This window comes from Ceratotherium simum, chromosome 6 (assembly GCF_057802395.1).
Source record: "Ceratotherium simum simum isolate JZ-2026a chromosome 6, ASM5780239v1, whole genome shotgun sequence".
In the NCBI taxonomy this organism is placed as follows: Eukaryota; Metazoa; Chordata; class Mammalia; order Perissodactyla; family Rhinocerotidae; genus Ceratotherium; species Ceratotherium simum.
This window is the reverse complement of record NC_141905.1, coordinates 75987717-76009726: the sequence shown is the minus strand read 5'-3', so window position 1 is coordinate 76009726 and position 22010 is coordinate 75987717. Positions and strand designations below refer to the sequence as shown.

General features: G+C 55.0%; 1 protein-coding gene and 1 long non-coding RNA gene across 3 annotated transcripts in view; one reads left to right on the top strand and one right to left on the bottom strand.

Moving 5' to 3' along the window:
• Nucleotides 1-11338: 11338 nt before the first annotated feature.
• Nucleotides 11339-18178, bottom strand: EMX2 (empty spiracles homeobox 2). 2 transcript variants are annotated; one of them, XM_004428116.3, is made up of 3 exons: nt 17129-18178; nt 15027-15211; nt 11339-12805 (listed from the first exon to the last, which is right to left on the bottom strand). In XM_004428116.3, exons 1-3 carry the CDS (start codon nt 17532-17534, stop codon nt 12638-12640), a joined length of 759 nt encoding a protein of 252 aa, XP_004428173.2. In that variant the 5' UTR covers nt 17535-18178; the 3' UTR covers nt 11339-12637. The 2 variants fall into 2 exon arrangements, with proteins under 2 accessions (XP_004428173.2, XP_004428174.2); XM_004428117.3 differs by lacking the exon at nt 15027-15211.
• LOC147916903 (uncharacterized) overlaps nt 17923-22010 on the top strand; it is a 30411-nt gene continuing 26323 nt past the window's right edge. The window contains exon 1 of the long non-coding RNA XR_015552518.1: nt 17923-18530. This is a non-coding gene — a long non-coding RNA (uncharacterized LOC147916903). The remainder of the gene's footprint in view (nt 18531-22010) is intronic.

Sequence of the window (22010 nt, the reverse complement as noted above, 5' to 3'; positions counted from 1 at the left end):
AGAGGTGCTGGTTCCCAAGGGGGACAAGTGTATGACCACAGGCACCAAGGCCCCACGTCAGGGAGCAAAGCCCCCCTCCTGAGACCCTGGAGCCCTGCTAATGTCTGCAGGATGGCCAGACTGGCAACATCAAGATCCATGGTCCCCACAAAGGAAGAGGGAGGCACCCACATTACCCCCAAAAAACACACACATGGAGAACTTCTTGGAAAGGAAATCCTCCAGATGGGAGGAGGGCACCAACATTTGTAGATGGGCCTGCCTTGTGTCCCAGATGGGCCGGGGCACTCCTACCCGTGGGGAGTTCACATCGGTGTGGGGCGGGGGGCGGGGGTGCAGGTCCTGTGGTCCTGTGTCTACTCACAGATTGGTGCATCACCTCACAGAGAGTAGAATTATTAAGGAGTTATGGTATCGGGGTTTAGATTTTAAAAGAATCCTGTTAGAGATACATCCTAAAATTGTTACTATTGAAAAGAGACAATGTCTGGAATTTGCTTCAAAATAGCAATGGGCTGGGGAGTGCCCCGGGAAAGATAGAGGGAACAAGATTGCCCTTGAGTTAATAGTTGGTATTAGGTCACTAGGGCTGCTGTAACAAAGTGTCACACTATGGGTGGTTTAAACATCACAAATTTATTTCCTCACAGTTCTGGAGACTAGAAGTCCAGGATCAAGGTGTAAATAGGAATGGTTCCTCCTAAGGGTCGTGAAGGAAAGATCCTTTCCAGGCCTCTCTCCTTGGCTTGTAGATGGCTGCCTTCTCTCTGTGTCTTCACATCATCTTCCCTCTGTATCTGTGTCCAAATTTCCTCTTTTTATGAGAACACCGGCCATAATGGATCAGGGCCCATCTAATGACCTCATTTTAACTTGATTACCTCTGTAAAGACCCTGTCTCCAAAAAAGGTCACATTCTGAGGTACTGAAGCTCAGAACTTCAACACATGGTGGGGGGGCACAATTCAACTCATAAGATAATTGTTGAAGATGAGAGATGTATACATTACACTATTCACCCTACTGTTGTATAAATTTGCAATTTTTTCCATAATAATGGGAGGGAAGGGGCACGAGGTGGCAATGCTTCGAACGATAGTTATGTCACCAGGTAAACTCCAGGGAGATAAGACCTGTTCTCCAGAGCTCAAAGAAAATCCTAAAATTCAGCACTGTTTCAGAAGAGACAAGGCAACTTTGGGAGGTAGTGAGCTTCCCAGCTCTGGAAACATCCAAGCCCAGGCTGTATGACCACCAGTGGGGCCTTCTGCAGGATTCCTTCTCTGGGTGGAAGCTGGCCTGCCCAACCTTGATGACTTTGCCCAACTCTTGGTTGCCAAAATAGCCAGTGCTGTCTTAGACTGCATTAATGGAGGTACAATGGCTAGAATAGGGTTGGGAGAATCCTGATCTACTTAGAACTGAAGGGAACCACCTGGATCCTGGTGTTCCATTCTGGGAACCCCATCCCAAAGGGGACATTAAGCACTTATGGGGAACAGCCAGGTGCTGGAGGAGCTGGGAATCAGGCCATGGCATTCAAAAAAGACTGTGGAATCCACTTTTACCAGTTCCTTTTGTATCCACCTAGAAAGACGATACGCAACTTCAAACAAATATACACATGATTTTTGTATTTCCTTTACACTAATGATATTCCATGCATACTCTTTTTGCTTTTATCAATGAACATTTATATATCTTAGGGATTCTTCCATTTTAGAACATAAATTATGCCTCATTCTTTTTAACTGTGGCATAACATCCTATCCCAGAGTAAATTATTTTACCAATCCCCTACTGATGGATATTTAGATTGCTTCAAATATTTCCCTATAGCAAACAACACTTAATAATTAATCTCATGTATCTGTCGCTTCACATGAATGAGTATATCTGTGGAATAAATCCCTATAAGTAAAGCAAAGAAAGAAAGAGGGATTGTTGAAGGAAGGAAGAAAAGAAGGAAGAGAGGAGAGAAGGAAGAAGCAAGGGAGGGAGGGAGTAAAGAAGAAAAGAAGGAAGGAAGCAAGGAAGAGAGGAGAGAAGGAAGAAGCAAGGGAGGGAGGGAGTAAAGAAGAAAAGAAGGAAGGAAGCAAGGAAGGAAGGAGAGAAGGAAGGAAGGAGGGAGGGAGGGAGGGAGGGAGGGAGGGAGGAAGGAAGGAAGGAAGGAAGGAAGGAAGGAAGGAAGGAAGGAAAGAAGGGAGGGAGGGAGGGAGGGAAAGAGGAAAGAGATGCCCAGAGAAGGGACCGGGCTCAGGGGAATGGCTCTCCATCCTTCCTGGAGACAGACATGGGCAGATGGATGAATACCACAGACAGGCATCAGGAAGGATACAGGGTCGTGATGGGGCTATGCTGAGTTCCTATCTCTTTACAGTGACCCCATCCCATCCCAGCTTCTTCCCTTTGACTCGTAGGAGAGAGCAAGTCAGGGGAAGGAGAGGACACAAGGCCCTCTCCCTCTTGGTGTGCCCTCCATCACTCCATTGGTCTACACTAAAAGACCTTGGGTGCACTAGAAAGAGAGGCCAGTGAGGGCAGTGGGCAGGAGGGCAGTAACAAGGCCTTGACCTATGGGGAGGCACAGGGGGCACAGACTGATGCCATGCTTGTAAAGTGCTGGCACATAGTAGGTGTTTGGCGCAGAAGCAATGGCTACTCACCCCCTGCCCATGAGTTGGCCTACAATCTAGCACAGGGGCCAGCGAAGGGGAGGGAGCTTTTGAGATGAGCATCAAACCCAATGCAGACTCCCAGAGGCTCCTGCTTCCCACCCCCCACCCCGTTCCCTTCCCTGGGGCCAGAAATCAAGTGACCCCTCTAGATTGTTCTTTCTGGGGTTTACACTGCACTTGCTCTGATGAAACCTGTTCAGACAGCTGATGGGCTATAAGAACTGAGGACCTATGTCATCGGTCCACACCCACACATTACATGTGTGCACACTGGTCTAACCATCCCTCTTCGTCTACCCTGCTGAGGCCAATAGGTGGGTCTGGTCTAGCATAGTCTAAATAAAATCTCCTTTTCAGCTGGGAAAACTCAAGATGTGGGAGGGAGCAAGTTGTGTGGGTGGCAGGGAGTGTGGTCAGAGAAGAGAGGCCTTTAAAGTGCTCTGGCTTTCTGTAAACTTCAGCACTGACCCCCCAACCTCCTCCACCAGCGTCCCTGGAGCTGGAAAGTCCCCTCTGTGCTGCCCCTCCCTATATGACAAGTAGGGAAAGCGACACCTCAATCAAGATGGTATCATTTACTTAATGCAGCAGTGGCCTTCTACTTGAAGTGATCTACAGTATTAGCCACCACTTCTGTTTTTCATGGAGGTCATAAGTGCAAGCATATAGATTGTGGCACAAGGAGAGCAGGGCGGGACAGGGTAGAGTGAGCCCTTCACGAGGCAGACTGCTTGGCCAAAGGGGGCGCCATGAGGCTGGGAAAGCCAGGGCAGAGAAGCCAGCTGTGCCCCCTAATCCCTTACACAGCTCCCACCAACACACTCAGCCATGCTCCCCACTGTGGTCACACCTATGCTCAACCACACACATGCACTTGCAGGCCCCCACCCACAAACTCAAACAAGTGTTCACAAACATTCACACACTCAAACACTCAAATGGGCGTTCATACTCACAGTTACTCAGCCTTACTCACAAGTGCAGACGTATCTGTGGTTACCAGCCTTTTGCGTGACATTCAGGAACTTTGTGTTGGCAGATACTGGTGGCTGTTGCATCCAAAATCTCCACACTGGGAAGGGGGCAGGGGACAGTCCTCAGCTTAAGTGCATGCCAGGGAAGGAGGGACCGCTCAGAACAAAGCTGATTCTCAATAATAAAGGCACCTTCAATAATATCACACCCAACACACAGAATCGCCACGAGAGCTCAAGTGTATGGCATACAGATCGTGCACTGCATGAGAGATCTGGGTGGGTTGGAGGGAGGCGGGGGGGGGTGTCTATTCAATGAAATCCAGCTCACATGTCACTCTCCAAGCCAGGGGGCAAACATCCACCCAGAAGAAGGGATGTCTTTTCTTAAGCTTTGCTGAAACAGTACGGGCCAGAGCAGCCCCTGTCCCCCAAGGCCGTGAGCACACCTACAGATCCATGTGTGTGATCCACATGCTCGAAGTTACATGCTGTGCAAGCACATTCAGGTACAGCCACTTATGCATCTGCAGCCACAAGTGTGCAAGGTACACGGCCAGACTCGGGCACAAAACTCTCTCCTCACCATGCTCACTCCCAGGGACCCAGGCACAGATGCTTGTCCTTGGTCTGGCTGATAATGATGCTCAACCCCCATCCCAGGTCCTGCACCCCATAGACAGGTCCTCTGAAGTGTGGGGGCCCCCAGGAATGCTGCCTCAAGATCCACTGATCAGGCAGGCCACCCAAAAGTGACTCCACCTCTCCCTTCTTGTCTGGCACCAGAATGAGGCCACTGCCCACATAGTCCCAGCTGAGAGGAGAGGATGGGCACTGTGGGACCCTCTAGGTGGCCAAGAACATGGCCGGCCCACCTCTTGGGTCTGCAGTGGGTGAATGGGTGTCTGGGGGAAAGGGACACCCTCCTCCAGGAAGTCCTGGCTCCCACCTCCCGGGACTTTGCAGTCTCTTGCAGCCAAATAGGGAGAGGATAAGTCCAGATCTGTGATTTCTAAATGAGCTGGACCCTCTGACAAGGCTGTTGGGTCCAACCCCTCAGCCCCTAGGTGCACTTTTACTTCCCAGGGAGCACAGGCGAAAGGACACCCGCCAGGCCTTGGGACACCTGGCTTTAACGACCTCATGTCTGGTGACTCCTGAAACTTTCTTATCGTCCACGGGTCTCCCTCCAGCCTAAAAAGTCCTAAATAGGGGCCCAGGAACCCCCAACCTCTGCCCAAACACGTGCCCTGAAGAGAGGCGGGGGAGACCAGGACGATGCCCCAGCTTCTATCTCCACCATTCTATCCGGGACAAGGCAGGGTCCAGTCCCAGGGGTGTCCGCTGACCTGGAGTCGGGGTGGGCGGTCCCGGGCGCCTCCCTGCACCCCCAGCTCTGCGCCAGCTCCTCTGGTTTAGGGGGGAGGGGCATACACGCTCTCTGGGGAGCAGAGCGAAGCCCCGCGAAGTGACCCCGTTTCTGAATGAAATTGAGCTGCCATTTTCATCTTCTTCCCAAATGTCAGCAGCGTTAGATCAGATTAGGAGCTAATCTCTTGCCAAAATTCATTTCCGAGCAAGAGAGGTGGCTGCGGGCGGGGTGGAGGTTTGTTGTTTGTTTCAGTATTCCCCCCACACACTCTCTCTCCCTGCTCCTGGGGTGCGAGTGGGGTAGAAGTCGGAATAGAGGCACTGAGGCCCCGAGGGGAGTTGCGGCCGCAGCGCCCGGGGAGCAGCAGGACGCCGGCGGTGGCGGCGGGAGGGCGGCCGCCAGGGCCCCGCGCTCCGCAGCAGCGCCAACCGGCGCATTTCTTCTCTGAACGCTGGGACTGCTCCGAGGCCCCGGGGCGCGCCCGGGGCGCCCTTCCCGGGCCAGAGAAGAACGGGAGCAGAGGCCAGAGCGGGCAGGGCCCGAGGGACAGGCGCTGCGAAGGCCTCGATGCCGGTACCGCATCCTCCCAGCGAGGCTGAGGTCCCTCCCCAAACCCCGCCTACCTCCCGCCACTCCCAGCCCCCAGCCTCCCACCCCGTGGGTTAGGATGGTAAAGGGGAGAGAAAAGGCAATTGCAACCTCAAGCGAGGAGAAAAAGGGAAAGTAAACGTCCAAACGAACTGGTCAGTACCTTGCTGGAGGCCTCATTTGACAAGTGACCAGAACACAGCCGCTGGCCTGAATGCATAATTACCCCCAAGTGAAAATTCCCCATCTAATTTGATATTTGGTTCTTTGAAGAAGCTATAGCCTTCGTAAATAATATACAAAGTAAGAAACCTAATCCTGCCTGCTAGAATGTTTAATTCATCATTATGCGAGCTAATTGGAAGGTGATTATATGGTAATTGCTCATTAGTGGTGTATATTTATCGCTGTACCTTATGTCAAGGCCATGGGAATTGTGTAGAGTCTGTTCTCTCATTTCAAGGATCAGTTTCAGAAGCAGGAGCGAAGCAGGCAAGATCAAGTTTTTCCTGACGTCAGGGTCCAGCCGAGGGCTATGGAGACCCGCGCTATATATAGGGCCTAGGGCCTGGAGCTGGCTGGGGGCAGGGGCAGCCTGGGTCCTGGCTGAGGCGGGGAGCTGGGAGGTACTGGGCAGCCAGACCACTGCCAGGCAACGTTGGTCCTCCCAGAGAGAGAGGAGAGGCGTGAGGCTGGGCGCCCTGGACCATTTTCCAAACGTGACCCCATCCCCATCTCAGGCACCTCCCGGGCCCTTCAGGTGCGTCTCAGCCTCTGAGCTTATGCTGAAAGAGGAGACCTTAACCCCGCGCTTTCTCTTGGGCTCCTCCGGTGGTGTGCTGAGGGCCAGTAGGTGTAGGGTAGAGGGGGGGACTTCGAGGCTTGATTTGAACACTGGGTGGGAGACAGGGAGTGGGAAGGTGAGGTTTGATTGAGAGAGAGGTCGAATTTGGAGGGGTGGAGACGTGGGCTTCACCTGGGAAATTCTCTTAATTCCCCTACCCTGCGAGGAGGGATGCTGGCCTGACGAGTGCCCAGTTGGTGCCTAGGAAAGGGGACCTAGAGTCTCTCTGGGTTAGGCGGCGAATGAACTCGAAGCGCAAAGAAAGGCGGTGGGACGTGAGCGCAACACAGCCTCGAGCGCTTGGGCTGGGAACGTGGGAGAGGCAGGAAGGCTGGCCTGAAATCCCGAGGGTGCGGAGGAAAGACGTGGGCTCAGTCTGCAGGTGGAGGTGGGGGCAGGACGAGGCCCTGGGCCTCCGCAGCAGATGGGAGGATCCGGGGGGACACTTGGAGATCAGCTTCCCGCTGAGCATCTTTGCACGTGGGCATGATCTTTGGCGCGCTCTGGCGCCCCCTCGGAGGAGTGCGACGCGCTTTTGCCCTACCCAGATCCCAGCCCAGGGCGCTGGACACCCCTACTTGCAGCCCCAGGACCCTCTCGAGACCCTCCTCCCCCCCGCCGGGCATCAGGCACTGATGAACAATAGGCCAATTAGACGCTGGGGCGCGGCTGATGAATGGACCTTTCGCTTTCAAGCGTGGCACCGCCTCGAGTTTCCTGGCGTACAGGGTCGCGCCAGGAGAAGCCGCCTCCCCAAGCCGGGTCACGGCAGGGGTCAGCGGGTTCTCAAAACTCCCACTTCCCCCTCGCTACGGGGCTGGTTGGGGGTGGTAAAGCCGGCGGCCGAGCGGCAGGCGCGGGAGCCGAGCTGCGGACAAGGCGCACCAGCGGCCCCGCAACTCGGCCTCGGGGCCCAGCGACCGAACGCTGTAGGCCTGTTTCCTCTCCCGCCCTGCCTGGCGCTGCTCTGAGGTGGCACCCAAGTAAATCAAGCGCTGATTGCTGGAATAATAAAGACCAGCCTAAAAAATGCGCAGTTAAGAAAAACGGCTGTTTGCCAAACTCCGGAGCGAGTGGTGCGCGCCGGGGGACAATACCCGAACCCAAGCCTCCACATACGCCTAGATCCCGAAATACGCTTAGGTGCCGGGCATGGACACCATCACACGAGAACCCCACTCAAACACGGAGAAATGTTCCCGCGAGTCACACACACATTGAGGCCATCCCCACCCTCTGAGATCCCCACACTGGGGACCAAACCCCGGCCCACAAATTCTACACACAACTGCATTTCTACACCCCTGTAGGCACTCTATTTACAGCCGCACAACTGCACATCCTTGCCCACAAGGAAAGCTGGACACCTTGACACACTCCCGCAATCTACACCAGTAGCGCTGTCCTCTCCAGCCTCTAACTCAGGCAATTAGCACAATTAGCACCTACACGTCCTAACTTACCTCCTGGCTCAGACATACAATTATCTCTCACACAAACACAACTGTTTTACAGATCTAACTCATACACTCAACCTATACAGACAACCACAGCCTCTCACCCTAACGCACATCCACACCCTTCTTCCGACTTGAAACTGCCCACAAGCGGGCAGCCAAGCTCAGATGCCCCCACCGCGGAGCACGGCCCGGGGCCAGGCCTCCGAGACGCCAGAGTTCCTCCCCAATCGGCCTGCGCTTCCGAGACTTTGTTTCCTGCGACTCGAGGCGGGGCCGGGGAGGAGCCCAGATTTCTAAGGCCGCTTGCAGGCCCGAGCCCCCTTTCTGCCTGGCCCGCTTGGCGCGGCTCTCTGCCTGCCACAATCCGCCCCTAGCACAAAAGTGGCCCGGCAGGTTCCGGGCCGCCGCCAATGCTCCTGCTCCAGCTTGGCTTGGCTGCCAGGAGCAGAGTCGGAGGGAGCTGGTGGCACCGGACACCCAGAACCGGAGGCAGAAAAGGGTAACTGTCCATAGCTTCTCCCATCCCACAAGTTTCTGGTGCCTTGAAAAAGCTCCCCCGCCCCGGCCCCCTTCCCAACCCGGTGCCCGCCTACCGGGCCCTTGGCCGTGCGGGGAATGGGATCCCAGGCGAGAAACGCATAAGGAGCACACGTGTACCATGCAGGAAGGAGAACGCAGCCGGGGCACACTTGCACTGTGCATTCCATTTGACACTCTCAGGGAAACGCAAACCAAGAACCCATGCCTGTCGTCTCACCAACATTCGCTTGGCACAAGGGGACGCAAAGAAAAGGCCCGCGAGTAATCAACAGGGGAGCAAGAGGTAGATGAAATGTGTAACCTACATCCCCATTCGGGGTAACGGGCAAGAGACAAGGCAACATGCATGCAGTTCATCACGGGCAGGGAGGAATGCAGAATCTGGCCCTCCATCCCATAGAGCCCTGCCAGGGGCATCCAGGCCTGGCACCCATGTACAGGAGGGAGGACACAGAGCTAGGGTGCACAGCTCCCACGCATCCCTGCTCAAGAGGCTCCAGCCCAGCACGCGCGCACTGTGAAGGGGTCGCAGCCGCAAAGCACACGCGCCCCTCACTCTGCCCCACGCCCAGATAGTCATCGTGGGATGGCATCTCGCAAATATTTATATTCCTCAGCGCCACGGCAGCCCGCGTCCACATTAGACGCTCTAATCCTGCCACTTTAAATAGATGAATTAATAAAGCAAACGAGCGGCTAATAAGCTGACTGTCCTGCCTTTTTGAGGCGGGGGAAGGACTCGAAAGTGCGCCAAATTTGTTTGCAGTGGATCAAGGCGAGCCGCCTCTGCTTCACTTTCTTTATCTTAATTCCGACTTGAAAAGATATAATTATCTAGTTTGAACAGAGCTGCTATCAAATCCTTCTTTGGGCCGGGAAGGGGGCGTTGGAGTGGATTGCGGCTCTCTGAGCCGCTCGGTGCAGCCGGAGATAGCGCGTAATGAAGATGTGGAGGCCTGAGATACAAAGGGCATTAACCTCATTAGCATGAAACCTTTTCTTCTTACCATTGTGGGACCCTTTCAGCCGTCTAATCCCCGCTATTTTCAAAGCTTGGTTTGTAATAAAGCTTTTAGTTTTTTTTCCCAAAGCTAATAGTATTCTCTGATGATTTTATTGCTGTTACACTACATAGGACGTTTACCAAAAAAAAAAAAAAAAAAAAAAAGAAATCTTCGTCACCCTCTCCCTTTTCTTGTCCTAAAAAAAAAGTATATGGTTTCCGCAGAAGCAGAAATAAGGCTTTTATCAAGACGGGGAAAATTTCTTCTAGAAAGGCCAATCTGAATTTCTTCTAGAAAGGCCAATCTGAATTTTAACAGGTCTGTGCTCCGTGTTTGAGGCATTCTGGGTTGGGGGAAGTGGATAGAAGGAAAAGGTAACTTGTTTAAAGGAAAGACATGCAGTTCTGGAGCAGTGACTGCAAAGCACTCAAGACGGCTAATGGTCACGGAGGTCTCCGCTGTCGAAGGGGCTGGAAACCCCTCTTGAGTTTCTAGGACACGCAAGGCAGTACCTGTCCCTTCGAGAGGCAAGGCTGGGTCTCCCCAGGTGGCCCCTTCTTGCCCCAGCATCCTCCTGCAGATGAGTCTCCCCCACAACACATACACCATCCTAGAGGAGTCTGTGTGAAAACGCACCAGGAATGGCCCTGGTGCTCCAGAGGAACAGAGACAGAGAAAAAAGGAGAGACGGGAAAAGATAAAGAAAAAAAAAAGAGAGAGAGAGACCAAGAATGAATTCTACTTTAGAGGAGAGGAGGGGAAGAAAAAAAGAGAAAGAAAGAAAAATTTCCATAGTGCCCTACAGTCCTCACACGTGCACGGAATGTCTAATCTTAACTTTTCAAGGCAGGATGTTAACAAAGCTTGTATTTTTGCCCTGCATTGTAACTTGGCCTTATCACAGTGTAAAGGGTGGGGAGATTGTCCTAAATTATGTCCAGGCAGCCCCCCTGGATACGTGGATTAAGAGATTAAAGGAGACCACTGGGCCAGGCCTCCTCTTTCCCCTTCATATTCCTGGTATGATAATTGCTTAAACTGATTTGCACTTGCACAAAAGCTCACAGGACGCTTTGTAGCTCGAACAGAACAGACGAGGTTTCTCTATCAATGGAAATAAAACTGATTAATGCAGCCTATCAGGATAAGAAGCAAATGAAGCATGCAAAAACAACCTCATACCCCTAGAAGGGGGAAGGAGGGAGAAAAAAGCTAAGTTTCCTCCAAGACTGGTTACAACTTTTTCTTTAATGTTAAAATGAAGAGTTGAAGGTTTCTCAGAATGCTTGCCTTATAAGGCTGCTGAGGCCCTTGGGTTTGCCTCATCACCTTCGGCAGATTGGGGCCAGACAGAGAGGAAAGAAAGAAGGAAGGCAGGAAGGCAGAAAGGAAGGAAGGAGGGAAGGAAGAGAAAGAGAGAATGAGAGAGAATGAGAGAAACTTGTATTTTGGGGTTTGAAGTTAGAAACATAGTTTAAAAGTCCCAAGATTCTGATTCTGCTAAGTGTTTTCCCCAATCCTGGGGGACTATTCTTCAATGCATAACTATATGTCCAGATTATTTTTTTAAATAACTAGAGGTTAAGAGAAATAAGCATTTTTAACCTGAAATTCAAACTGAACTCCCTCAGTGAGCCTTGCAATGGGCAAAGGTCTGGTTGGAAAAACTTTTCTCCCATCCCTTTTCCGAAGGACTTAAGTTTTCCTAATCCTCTCCCCTTTCTACCTTCATCTCCCTTTAAAATGCCCAAGAATCCATCAGTCTGGCCCTTTTGTGGGTGGAGAGCCTGGGTTCCTTGAGCCTAGTTGGGGAAAGACCACACTCAAATTATAAAGAAATGATTTTTTAAAAAATTCACTTCCATTTCCCAAGATGACTACTCTGAGGGCATATTGATAAATCTTTATTGACAAAATATTGACATTGACATACTTCTTGGAAGTATATAGTGTGTTAGAATTCTAACAAATTAACACAAAACACAAAAATATTTACATTCTGGTATAGAAGACATTAAGGAAGCATTTGTCACTCTCTTTAGTAAGTCTATGATCTTGGAATAGAAACTCAGTGCTCGAAAACTTGCCGCCATGTCCGTGGCCACACTTAACACCATCCCTGCTAACTACAGTCCTTCAGTTTTTGCAATAGAAAGATTTAAAGTTTGGAATGGCCTTTACAGTGAATGGTTGAACTCAGCCAATATCTCCAACCACTAAAAGGAGTTTACTTCGTGGTTTTAAGCCTCAGGATGTTAGGAAAGGGAATGTCCAAAAAATATAGTTAATTTAGGGGTTTTTTTCCAGCACAAGTCCTGACTCCTCCTGTGGGCACCCTCCCCTGCCACCCCCAGCCTCCCATCCTGCTCCCCATATCTCTGAAAGAGGACCCCTATCGCTGAGCCTACATCATTTAGCTTTCACAATCACTTGGACATCAGAAGATATCAAGAAGTGTTTACAGACTGCACATTTCTGGAAAAAAAATCAAAATCAAAAGCACACAGAACCTGCCTTTAAAAGGAAAAGAAAATTACAATTCATTTTCCGTCTTTAGACTCCATTCATCCAACAACTGCTACATGCAATTCAAGTTTTTGAACAGGTGTGGGATGGGGCTGGATATGGAATTTCGATGGTTATTACTAATTATTTTTAAAGATTGGGGAAAAACGCTGCGAGGTGCAAAATAAAAAGTCCTGTGCCTGGTTGGGTTTTTTCTTTTATCATCATCATCATTTTTTAAAAAATCGGACTGCCATAAACGGAATACCTGCCAATCATCTTGTCTCCCGGTTTGGCGTTTGACTGACAGCTCCCCTTGTCAGAGCGCCTTCGGCTTTGCCACATTTCTCTCTCTCTCAATCTTTCTCTCTCTCTCTCTCCCTCTCTCTCTGTCTCTCACTCACTCAGCTGCCTCTTCAGACAAGGGTTGCATGTTGAACAAGGAGCCTCCGTCCTCTGCCATCTTGGTGCGGCCTCGGATCAGGACCCTGCGACCTCGCTGCCCCAAGTCTGCGATGCGCCGCTGCTCTCTCTGACTCCCTCTCCCCTTCTCGGTGAATGTGTGTGTGCAGTTTGTTTTTGTTTTGTAGGGTTTTTTCTTCTTCTTCCCCTCCTCTCCCTGTCTCTGTTTTGCTCCGTGTTGTCCGTTTCACTGGGGTTCGGTTTGCGTTTTCAATCGTCTGAGGTCACATCTATTTCCTCGGGACTCGCCTGCTTGGTGGCAATTCTCCACCGGTTAATATGGTGCGTCCCTTTTTTCTTTTGTTGCGAATCTGAGCCTTCTTCTTCCAGCTTCTGTCTTTTGAACTTCGTCCTTCGGTTCTGAAACCATACTTTTACCTGCGGGGCGAGAGGCAGACGGGCGCGTTAGCTCCTCTATAGCGCCCTCCTGCCTCTTTCTCCTTCAGCCGGCTCAGACCGCGGTCTGAGACTGCACGAGTCCAGTCCCCCAGCTGCATATCCTAAGGGCCGGCCTCCCATGGCTTCCCTTCAGAGAGCAGAGCTCCTAGTGCGTGGTGGGTGGGAAGCCTGGCTCCCTGCCCTTCTGGGCCCTCCCAGGGCATTTTCCCCAGGCCAGGCGGCCCAGAGTGCACAGCACTCCTTCTTGCCTTACCCTGCAAGGGACACCCATACCCCACTGAGAGCAACAGTCCTGCAAAGCATGGGGAACCCCTACAAAAATAGTAAGAAAAAAATAAGAGACGTCCATAACTCCCTCTACCTAACTAGTGCAGGAAAGACCTCATTCCGCGCTGCTGCAGCTTCCTGCAGAGCCCAATGTGCTTTCTATTTTCTGCCGGTTTCCACAGGCAGCGTTGCCTAAATATAGCACCTCCTCTGCAAGGCCGGGGCCCTGGGTAGGCTGTTGGATTTGCCCGAGCTTCCTCTTTCCTGCCCAGGGCTCTTACAGGTGAGCAAGAGTTGGGCGGGAGGTGGGAGAGTTGCCGGAGGAAGCCATGGGGACAGTGTGATGCAGAGGCCTGGGGACCAACCCAGCTGTACCTTTCCAGCTAGGAAAAGAGGCTCAAAAGTGAAAGCTTCTGAAAGACCTCAGGATAAAGAGGAAGTAAGAGCAACTGAGAAAGAGGACAGGAGGAGAGAGGGAGAGCCCTCTCTTCCCTCCTCCTGACCAGCCCCAGGACAGGCCAGGGCCAAGCTCCCACCAGGTCACATCTCTTCTCACCTGGGCGGGGCTGGTGGCCTGGCCTCCCCAGAGCGGCTGCTAGAGGTCTGGGGAGCAATGAGGCGAACTCGCCTGCAATCCCCATTGCCCTCTGGGGCAGCTGGGTGATGGATCCCCATTCAGCCACCAGACTAGACAGTAACACCGGCCCAGCCTACCAGCAGTGAAGTACTGGTGAGGGAAATGGTGGTGACTGCACCTCCCATGCCCCCGGGCCTGTCCCATCCCGATAGCAGTATCCCAGGCCCCTGAAGTCCGCTCCACTCCCTCCTTTTAGACGGCCAGCCCAGGTTCCCGCTTGTTCTCCCCTAATGCCTCAGTCCCCCGAAGTGCCCCATGAAAAAGCCGAGCTGGAACAAGGCTGAGTTTAATTTGCTTTGAGTTTGCTAATTGAGGGGGAGGACGGTTCATTTCTCCCCGGCGCTCGCCCAAGGCGCGCGTCGGTGCGCTCGGGGCTTGACACGCACACAAAGACTCCAGGCAGCGTGGGCAGCGAGGCGGACAAAGACCACCGCCGCCTCGGCTATCCAGGAGAAATCAGCCGGGCGCGCCTTGTGCGGGGCCCCGCACCAACCCGCCAGGCCCTCCAAGGTTTTGTCCAGGGGGACGTTCTAAAACAAAAGCCTCGACCTCCTTGCGCCTCCCAGAAAAAGTGTTACTACTTAATCGGCCCGAAAATGTTACTGTTTGCCGAGAACTTTGACCCCGCCCTGAGGCTCCGCGTACAGTAGCGCCTACTGTAGCCCTAAGCCCCCTCCCCGCCCTGGGGCAGGCCAGAGCCAGGCCTGCCTCGGGACTCTTGCGCAGGAAGGGTCTGTCCTCTGAGGTAGCCCCTCTCTGCAGCTGTTTCTCTGATTTGGGGACACACCCAAGATGCCCGGCCTCCGCTGCCGTTTGACTCTCCGATCTCCTCAGGGGAGTAACTGGAGCCGTCGGTGTGAGCGCGGGCCTGCAGTCGCACAGAGCTCACCCTTACCCCACTCCCAGCCCTCTCCAGCCTCTAGCCCCATACACCCCCGACACCCTGCTGGGTGGTGTCCCTCTTCCTGGATCCCAGCCGAGTCCCCAGACTCTCACCGAAAGTCTCACCAAAGTGCACAGGTGTCTTAGAGAGCTGCAAGGCATGCCCGGCCGGACAGAAGGAGCGACTCAGCGCGTGCCCCCAGAGCCTGCGGTGGGTCGGCTCTTACAGCGCCTCGCTGGAGCCCGAGGAAGCCGGGCACTTCGAAACTTACACATCCTGAGCCGGGGCGTGGAACCAGCTCCCCGGCTCTTTGCCGAAGGCCCTCTCCGAGCTCCGCGCTTGTGCGCCAGCTGCGGGGGGCCACAGATTCGGGATGGGGTCGTCGTGCCGTGCGGGGGGGGGGTGCCACTCACCTGAGTTTCCGTGAGGCTGAGGCTGTGCGCCAGCTGCTTCCTCTCAGCGCCCACCACGTAGTGGTTTTTCTCGAAGGCGTGTTCCAGCCTCAGGAGCTGGGACGGGGAAAAGGCGGTTCTGATCCGTTTCGGCTTTCGGGCCAGCGCGTTGTGCAAAAGGAAGCTTTCCGGGCTCGTGTCGTTCCCTGCGGGGGACACAGCAGAAGTCCCGTTAGAGGGGGCGTTCTGGCCCGGGCCGCAAGCTTCTCCTGAGCCGGGCTGGCGGAGCACCGTGCTGAGGGCCTTCGCGTAGCCGGTGCGGCTCCGCCGAAGGGGCCGGCGGCCCTCCGGAGGCGTGCGAAGAGGACATCGGCCCAGCCGCCCGGCCCGGCCCGCCTGGGGTGTACCTGTGCGGCATCCACCCAGCAGCCGCCTCGGCGGGGCCGGTCCCCACGCTCCTGACCTCGGCGGGCTCCGCAGCCGCCCTGGCGCCGCGGGCCTCGCCAACCCCGCGCCGGGCGCCTGGGGCAGAGGAGGCGGCGGAAGAGCCGGCCCGGGGATTGGTGCCCACGACCCAAAGAAAGGCTTTTTCTTCTTCCTAACCTCTCGGGGAACTCTGACCCCGGGGTGGTGAGGCGGCGGGCCGCTATCCAGAGTTTTCTCAGGGACTTTAAAATTATTTAAGTTTTTCCCCTCCGGGAAAGTGGAGAGGCCGGGCGTGTCCTTGCAGCCCGGCCTAGACCGAAATCTCGCCGGCGGGTGCCCCCGGCGGCAGAAGCCGGGACCCGGCTCCCCCGCTGCCCGGCTGGAGAGAACTAGAAGACGCGAGCGAAGGGATCGAAACTCGGGGGTTCCCGAGCTGCGGGCACCGATTGGGACAGTCCGCGGCCCCCGACGATCCCCGCTACTCCGGGGCTGATGTGGGGACCAAGAGCGTGGCTGGCAGAGAATGACGAAAGGGAGCCCTAAACTTTGCGAGCAAAGATGGAGAGTTTCGGGTTCACTCATTAGGGTGGGAAATCGATTCACCAAAAACCCAAACAAAGAAAAACAAACCGACAGTTCAGGCGGGAATGGAGGCAAATCCGGTGCAGGAATAAGAGTAAGGTTGTTTTTGATTTGTTTTTTAAATTATTGGCGGGGGGGGGGGGCATCTACCCGATTCTAGACTCTGGCAGGAACTCAAAGGGTTAATGAATGAACAAGCCGCTGAGTATTGATCAGCTGCCGCAGGAGGTAGGTCTTTTCCCAGCTCCGATCGCTAAACTAATTACTCGCCTCTTTTTCTGGAGTTTTAACTTTCCTCCCACACCCACTCAGAAAAAACAAACAAATCAAAAAAATAGCAAGAAAGGAAACACCTAAACAGATCTTCCCCTCCAGCCCGTCTCCTGACCCGGTTGATTTCTTTTAAAAGGAAAACACAAAAACAAAAACAAAAACCAGACCGAACCTGCCTTCCCGCCGCGGCCGCTCGGCGCCCCAATTGAGCCGGTCGCGGCGACAGTGCTGACCCCGGAGGTTTCTACACGCGCGACTTCCCGCCCCTCCCCGGGCCTCTAAAAAACAGAAAGAAAAAAAAACAAAACAACCCAGACCTTGTTCCGGAACACGAGGGTCCCCTGGCCGCCCGAAGAGGGCCAGAGACCGAGAAGTCGCGGGTCTAGGCTGAAGGGGCGAGGATCGAGTGGCGAACAGGGTCGCACGCAGTAGAAAGCGAACCTGGCAGCTGGGCCCTGTCCGCGCTCCTCTGAGCCAGGGCGGCGAGGGCATCGCCGAGGAAACGGGGAGCCTGGGGACCCCGCGGGCTCCAGGACTCCTTGGCGGCCGGCACTCGGGGCAGGCTGTCCAGCCTGCCTGGACTGGAGAGCACTCGGGCACAACTTCTCAGTCTGCGCCCCTTCCTAAAGGTCAAGCGGCCTCAGGCCAACCCCCAAACCGGCCGCAGCTTCGGAGACTGGGGACCAACACTATGCCCGGCCCCTTGCTGCCCAGTTTCCAAACCAGGCGCGCGGGCCGGCGAGCCGGAGAAACCTCCGCCAGGCTTCGCCGAGCGCCCACCCCGAGCAGGCCGAGGGCAGTGCGGGATGCGGCGCGCTGCAGTCCCGCGACGTGGCACGTACCTTGGAAGCGGTGGCCCAGATATCGGTAGCGGTGGATGAGCCAGGGGTAGAAGGTGGACGGGTCCCGCTGCTGCGAGGCGAAGAGGGGGTGTGGCGAGTGCGAGGAGGGCAGGGGGTGGGCGGCCAGGGCGTGCGGCGGCGGCACCGGGTGCACGGGCACGGCGGGGTTGGGCGGGTGCGAGACCGCCTCGGCGAACACCAAGTCCGGGTTGGAGTAGACGCCCCTGCCGGCGGCGGCGGCGGCGGCCGAGTGGAAGCCGTTGAGGAACGGGTTTATGGGGCTGGAGTTGGCGTAGCTGAGTGCCGCGGGACGGATGGGGTCCTCAGAGCGCGAGGCGGGCAGGGGACTGTCCTTGGCCACCAGCGACTCGATGGTGAAGCAGCGCTTGGGTGCCGGCTGGAACATGCTGCGCCGAGGAGCGGGCGCCCGGGGCTCCCGGCTCCCGGCGACCGCGGCGCGCTGCCTCCGCCGCCCGCTGCCCGCGGCGAGGACGGACGAGAATTGGGGACTTGTTTGTTTGGGGTGGGGGTTGGGGGAGGAAAGAAAGAAAGGAAAGGAAAGGAAAAAGGAAAGGAGGGGGGAGGGGGAGGGAGAGGCAACGCCGAGGATCCCGAGAATCTTGCACCAAAAGCGCCCAACCTGGAGAGAGGGGGAAAAATCCTTCCAGAAGAATTTGCAGGCGTGGATTGGGGTAATTTTTTTTTTTTTTTTTTTTTTTTGGCGAGATGGCGTGGGGGGATCGGAGTTAGAGGCGGGGGTGGGGAGTTTCTCGGGGGAGGCAAAAAAAAGTTTTCTCTCCTCTGCAAAAGGCGGGCAGGGCGCCCTAAGTCCAAGGACAATCCATAGAAGTGTTCGCTTCTTCACAAGTTGTGCAAACGATTTGTTAGTTCATGAGCCTAATTAGTGCGGGGATCACATAAACAGCTTCCTCCGAAGCCTGGTAAATGGCTTGATGATTGGTCGCTATTACTCGCCCTGAGGTGGAAGGGGGGAGACTCTTTAAAGTGCGTCAGAGGGAGGCAGGCGCCTGGGAACCCGGAGGCCTGGATCCGGGCCGAGAGTGGAACGGAGTCGGCGCCGCTGCCTCGGCTGTGCCTCCTGCGCCCGCCCGGCCGCCCGGCCTCTCCGCGCCTTCGCCCCGCGCTCCTGGCTCACTTGCTCCCGCGGCGCCCGCTGCAGTTTCTCCTCCTCCTCTTCCTTCGGCTTCTTCTCTTCCTCCTCCTCCTCCTCCTCCTCCTCCTCCTCTTCCTCCTCCTCCTCCTCCTCTTTCCCCACCTCCTCCCCCTCAGCTACCGCCTCCTCCTCCACCACGATCACTCCCTCCGGGGCACCCCGGTCCCCGCAGAGTCCCGGCCGGCGCCTCCGCTGCGGCCCCTGGATCCCGAGCCTGCTGAGTCTGAGGTAGGACAGACGTACAGACAGACACGCAGATTCCTCGCGCCTAGCGCTCCGCCGCTGCTGCCCTCCGCGGCCGCGGGTCAGGGGAGCTGGGATCGCCCCCGAGCACCGCGAGGGTAAGCGGGCAGGGGTTGGTTTCGGCGAGGGCTAACGGGGCCGTTTGGTTATACCAATCCTCACCCCCAGCAAAACTCTTGCCGGTTCCTAGGTGAGGAGGGAGCCTAGGGGCTGGGAGCGGGGGTCCTCCAACCACGCGTAGCCTATAGGTCCCAGGGTCGCCGCGTTCGCGATCCTTGACCCGGCTCGTTCGTTTGCAAGTTGAGACGGGAGTCGGCGACCCCGCCGGGGCGGCGGGCTTCCAACTCGCCCCGCAGGCTCCCGCTTTCTCTCTCTGGGAGGGTGCTCACCTCATTCCTAAAAACAATTTTTTCTGTATTGTCTGGACTGGAGGGTGCAAGGTCAGAAGAGAAGCGGATATGGTTCAACTATTATCGTTCGGTTGTCGTTATTATTTTTGGTAGTTGTCATTGTTATTATTGACGCTATTATTATTTTTTTTCTATTATTATTCTGCCATCTGTCGTCCCAGGGGCGGGTTGCTGCGCAAACCCAGGACTGGAAACTGGGGACTACAGATCGCGTCTCCGGTCCCGGACCGTGTCCGCATTTTCGAGCTTGCCCTCTGTTTTGGGCTGATTTTAGGGCCGAGTCCCCTCGTCCCGATTGGCTTACGCAGCGGCATAATTATGATCACATCCCCCAGGCTGCTGGCGCTGCTCTCTGTTTATTGGTGGTTAAAGATCTATTATCTATTCATCAGCCGCCTCTTTTTTCCTCTTTTTTTTTTTTTTTTGTCTATTACATCCTTCTAAAGTGAAGTACCAGCAGGTATTTTGCACGTTTACAATTAATGATAAAAAAAAATCAGGCGTCCTTTAAATCTATTACTTGGAAGCCCATGTCATTTCTCTTAAGTACGAAGAAATGCCTGTTTGGTCACTAGGTTGCCGCGAGACCAGGGAAAAGTCTGTTGGGAGGGGGAGAGGAGCTAAGTCATGTGAGCGAGGCTGCAATGCCACCAGATTCATCAGTCGAGGCTCCCTAGGTCTTAGGACATGCTCCCGGGCTTCCCCAGCTACCCCCTTCCCTGTCCTGGGGTCTTCCCTGACCCTCTCTGGTTTCATCTGCTGTGTATTTATGTTCATGTCATTTTCTGGATTTCTTTATTCCAGGCATAGTTTGTGTTGGGGGGGGGGTCCCAAAACCCCTTTTGGAAAACCCTCCAGGCAATAGAGGAGTTAGGAGTGTGTTTTCTGGGGTTGTCTGGGTGCCTGACCTTAGTGAGGGGCCAACAGAGATTATCTGCTCTGCCCCTCTAACCTCCCCAGGGCACACACACATACACACAATCCTCCGAGACAGGTGTGGGCCTCAGCTTTGCCCTTACACTCAGAGAAACCTGTGCCCCCTGCCTCCAACTATGGACCTCTGACTCCAGCTCTGGGCTGGGCTGGTGGCTGGGTTTTCACCCTCACTAGGTTCTCGTGGGCTTGCTTTGCAGGCAACTCCCCCATCCTTTCTCCCAGGCCTAAGGATACAGGGTGTTTGATCCAGCTTCTTGGAATAGGGTGCATTCAAAAACGTACTTCCCTGGGGCCTGAACCGCCACCTCCAAAAATTTTATGTCCAGTTCAGAAATCCCTCCCTCAGTTAGGCTGTGGGGACTGAAGCCCCACGGTGCCCAGCCCGCAAAGAGCCCAGAGCCGCCGGGAAAGGTGGAAGTCTTTTGGCTATGCCAGCCAGCCAGCCGGGGGTGGAGGTAGAGGTCAGCCCGCCATTTCTGAAGCTAGACAGCAACATCCAGTTTAGGCAAGCTGTAGATCCCAGGTCCTGCAGCCAGAGGTAGAGGGCCCCTTTCTCCATGGAAGGCTCTCCAGGAGGGCTGGAGAGTCAGGCTCCGGCCTCCACCTCAGGCCAGGCCCTCCAAACTCACCCTGAGACTCCCGGTGGAAAACTGGGGGCACTAAAAGCCCGCCCTGAGTGCAGGGCAAAGAATGACCATTTATTGCGCAGTGAGTGTTAGTGATCTTGGCTGAGGTATGACAGTAGATGACCTTGAGGGCAAAGGGGATCCAGTCAGTGTCTGGGAGGTGGGGTGAGGCCCACCATGGTGACATGGAAGGACATTTGCCCTCTTTTAAAACTCTCAGGCTGAGAACTAAGGTGTTGTCAGTACCCCCATAAGCCCTTTCCCCTTTTGGCCAGGACACACAGAGTGTCCCCAGGGAGTGAGCCACAGTCTGGAACCCAGCCCCCTCAGCCTCCTACTGGAGGCAGGAACATTTGGCTGGGGCAGAGGGTCCAGGCTCCTCCGAGGGGGGTCTCCCTTGGTGCAACACCCTCCGCAGGCCACCCACCTCTTGCAAACTGCCCTGAGATGGCCAAGTTTGCCCCGTGGCTCTAGTTGTCCAGCAGGTGGCCGAGGGTGAGAGCCAGCCAGGTCTGGTGCCCACCCTCCTGGGGGAGCAGAGCATGCCAGTTCCTCTGCCTCCTGCGCCTCTGGCCCCCGGCCTCCTCGACCCCACAAGGGAGAAGCCGGTTTCCAGTGAGTCAGGGGCTTCTCGGAAGCCTTAGAAGCCGGATAATCTATGCTAATTCATGCGCCCGACCTGAGAAGCTCGGGAAGGTTCGGCGCTGCCGGGCCGACGTGCCGTGCCGGGGAATTAACTAGGAGAGTAACTCATTAACCAGACTGGCGGGTGGAGGCACGCCAGGGCGTTAGGCACTCTGGTGTGGACTCGGACCCTGAGCTGCCTCTGGCCCCGGCTTCTTGGACCCCGTGTCTGCCATTCTCTTGACTCGTGGCTTCGGCCTTGCAGAGCCGGGCCCCTCTTTGTTCCTTGGCTGCCCTAGAAGGGCGAGTATGTGGTTCAGTACCGGCGCCTGCCATGGGAGATGGGGAGATTTCTGAGGCTCCATCTTAGAGCTTGGGGCTCCCTTTCCCCACGCCCCAAGCCGCTGCGGGTTGGGCTCTGTGGATCAGGAATCCACACTCTGCCGGCAGCTGGACTGGCAGACACATGATGAAGGTTCGAATCTCAGGTGGGTCACTTACTGGCTGAGCGATCTTGGGCAACACTGCAACCTCTCCCCAACCTCCATTTTGTCATTTGTGAAAATACGGCCAGTGCTGCCTGCCAGGAAGTGGAGAGTAGGAGTCGGGCCTATTTGGGAGAGCAATAGAACCCTTCTACTTCCTGACTGCGGTGGTAATTACACGTCTGTATGCGTTTTTCAAAACTCATGGAACTGTACACTACAAAGGATGGATTTTACTGTATGGAAGGTATACCTGAGTAAACCTGCCCTCCCCCCCAAAAAACCCAGTCCAGCCTGGGTGACCTTGAACAAGTTACCTATCCTCTTATGCCTCTGTTATGTCTTCTGGGAAATGGGGATAGGTAATAGTATCTCGGCCCTTGA

Coding starts and splice junctions, on each gene's coding strand:
- EMX2 (XM_004428116.3), bottom strand. CDS start 17,534: ATGTTCCAGCCGGCACCCAAGCGCTGCTTCACCATCGAGTCGCTGGTG. Junction 15,212..17,128: donor TCTGGGCCACCGCTTCCAAG/GTACGTGCCACG, acceptor TGTCCCCCGCAG/GGAACGACACGAGCCCGGAA. Junction 12,806..15,026: donor TCAGCCTCACGGAAACTCAG/GTGAGTGGCACC, acceptor CTCGCCCCGCAG/GTAAAAGTATGGTTTCAGAA.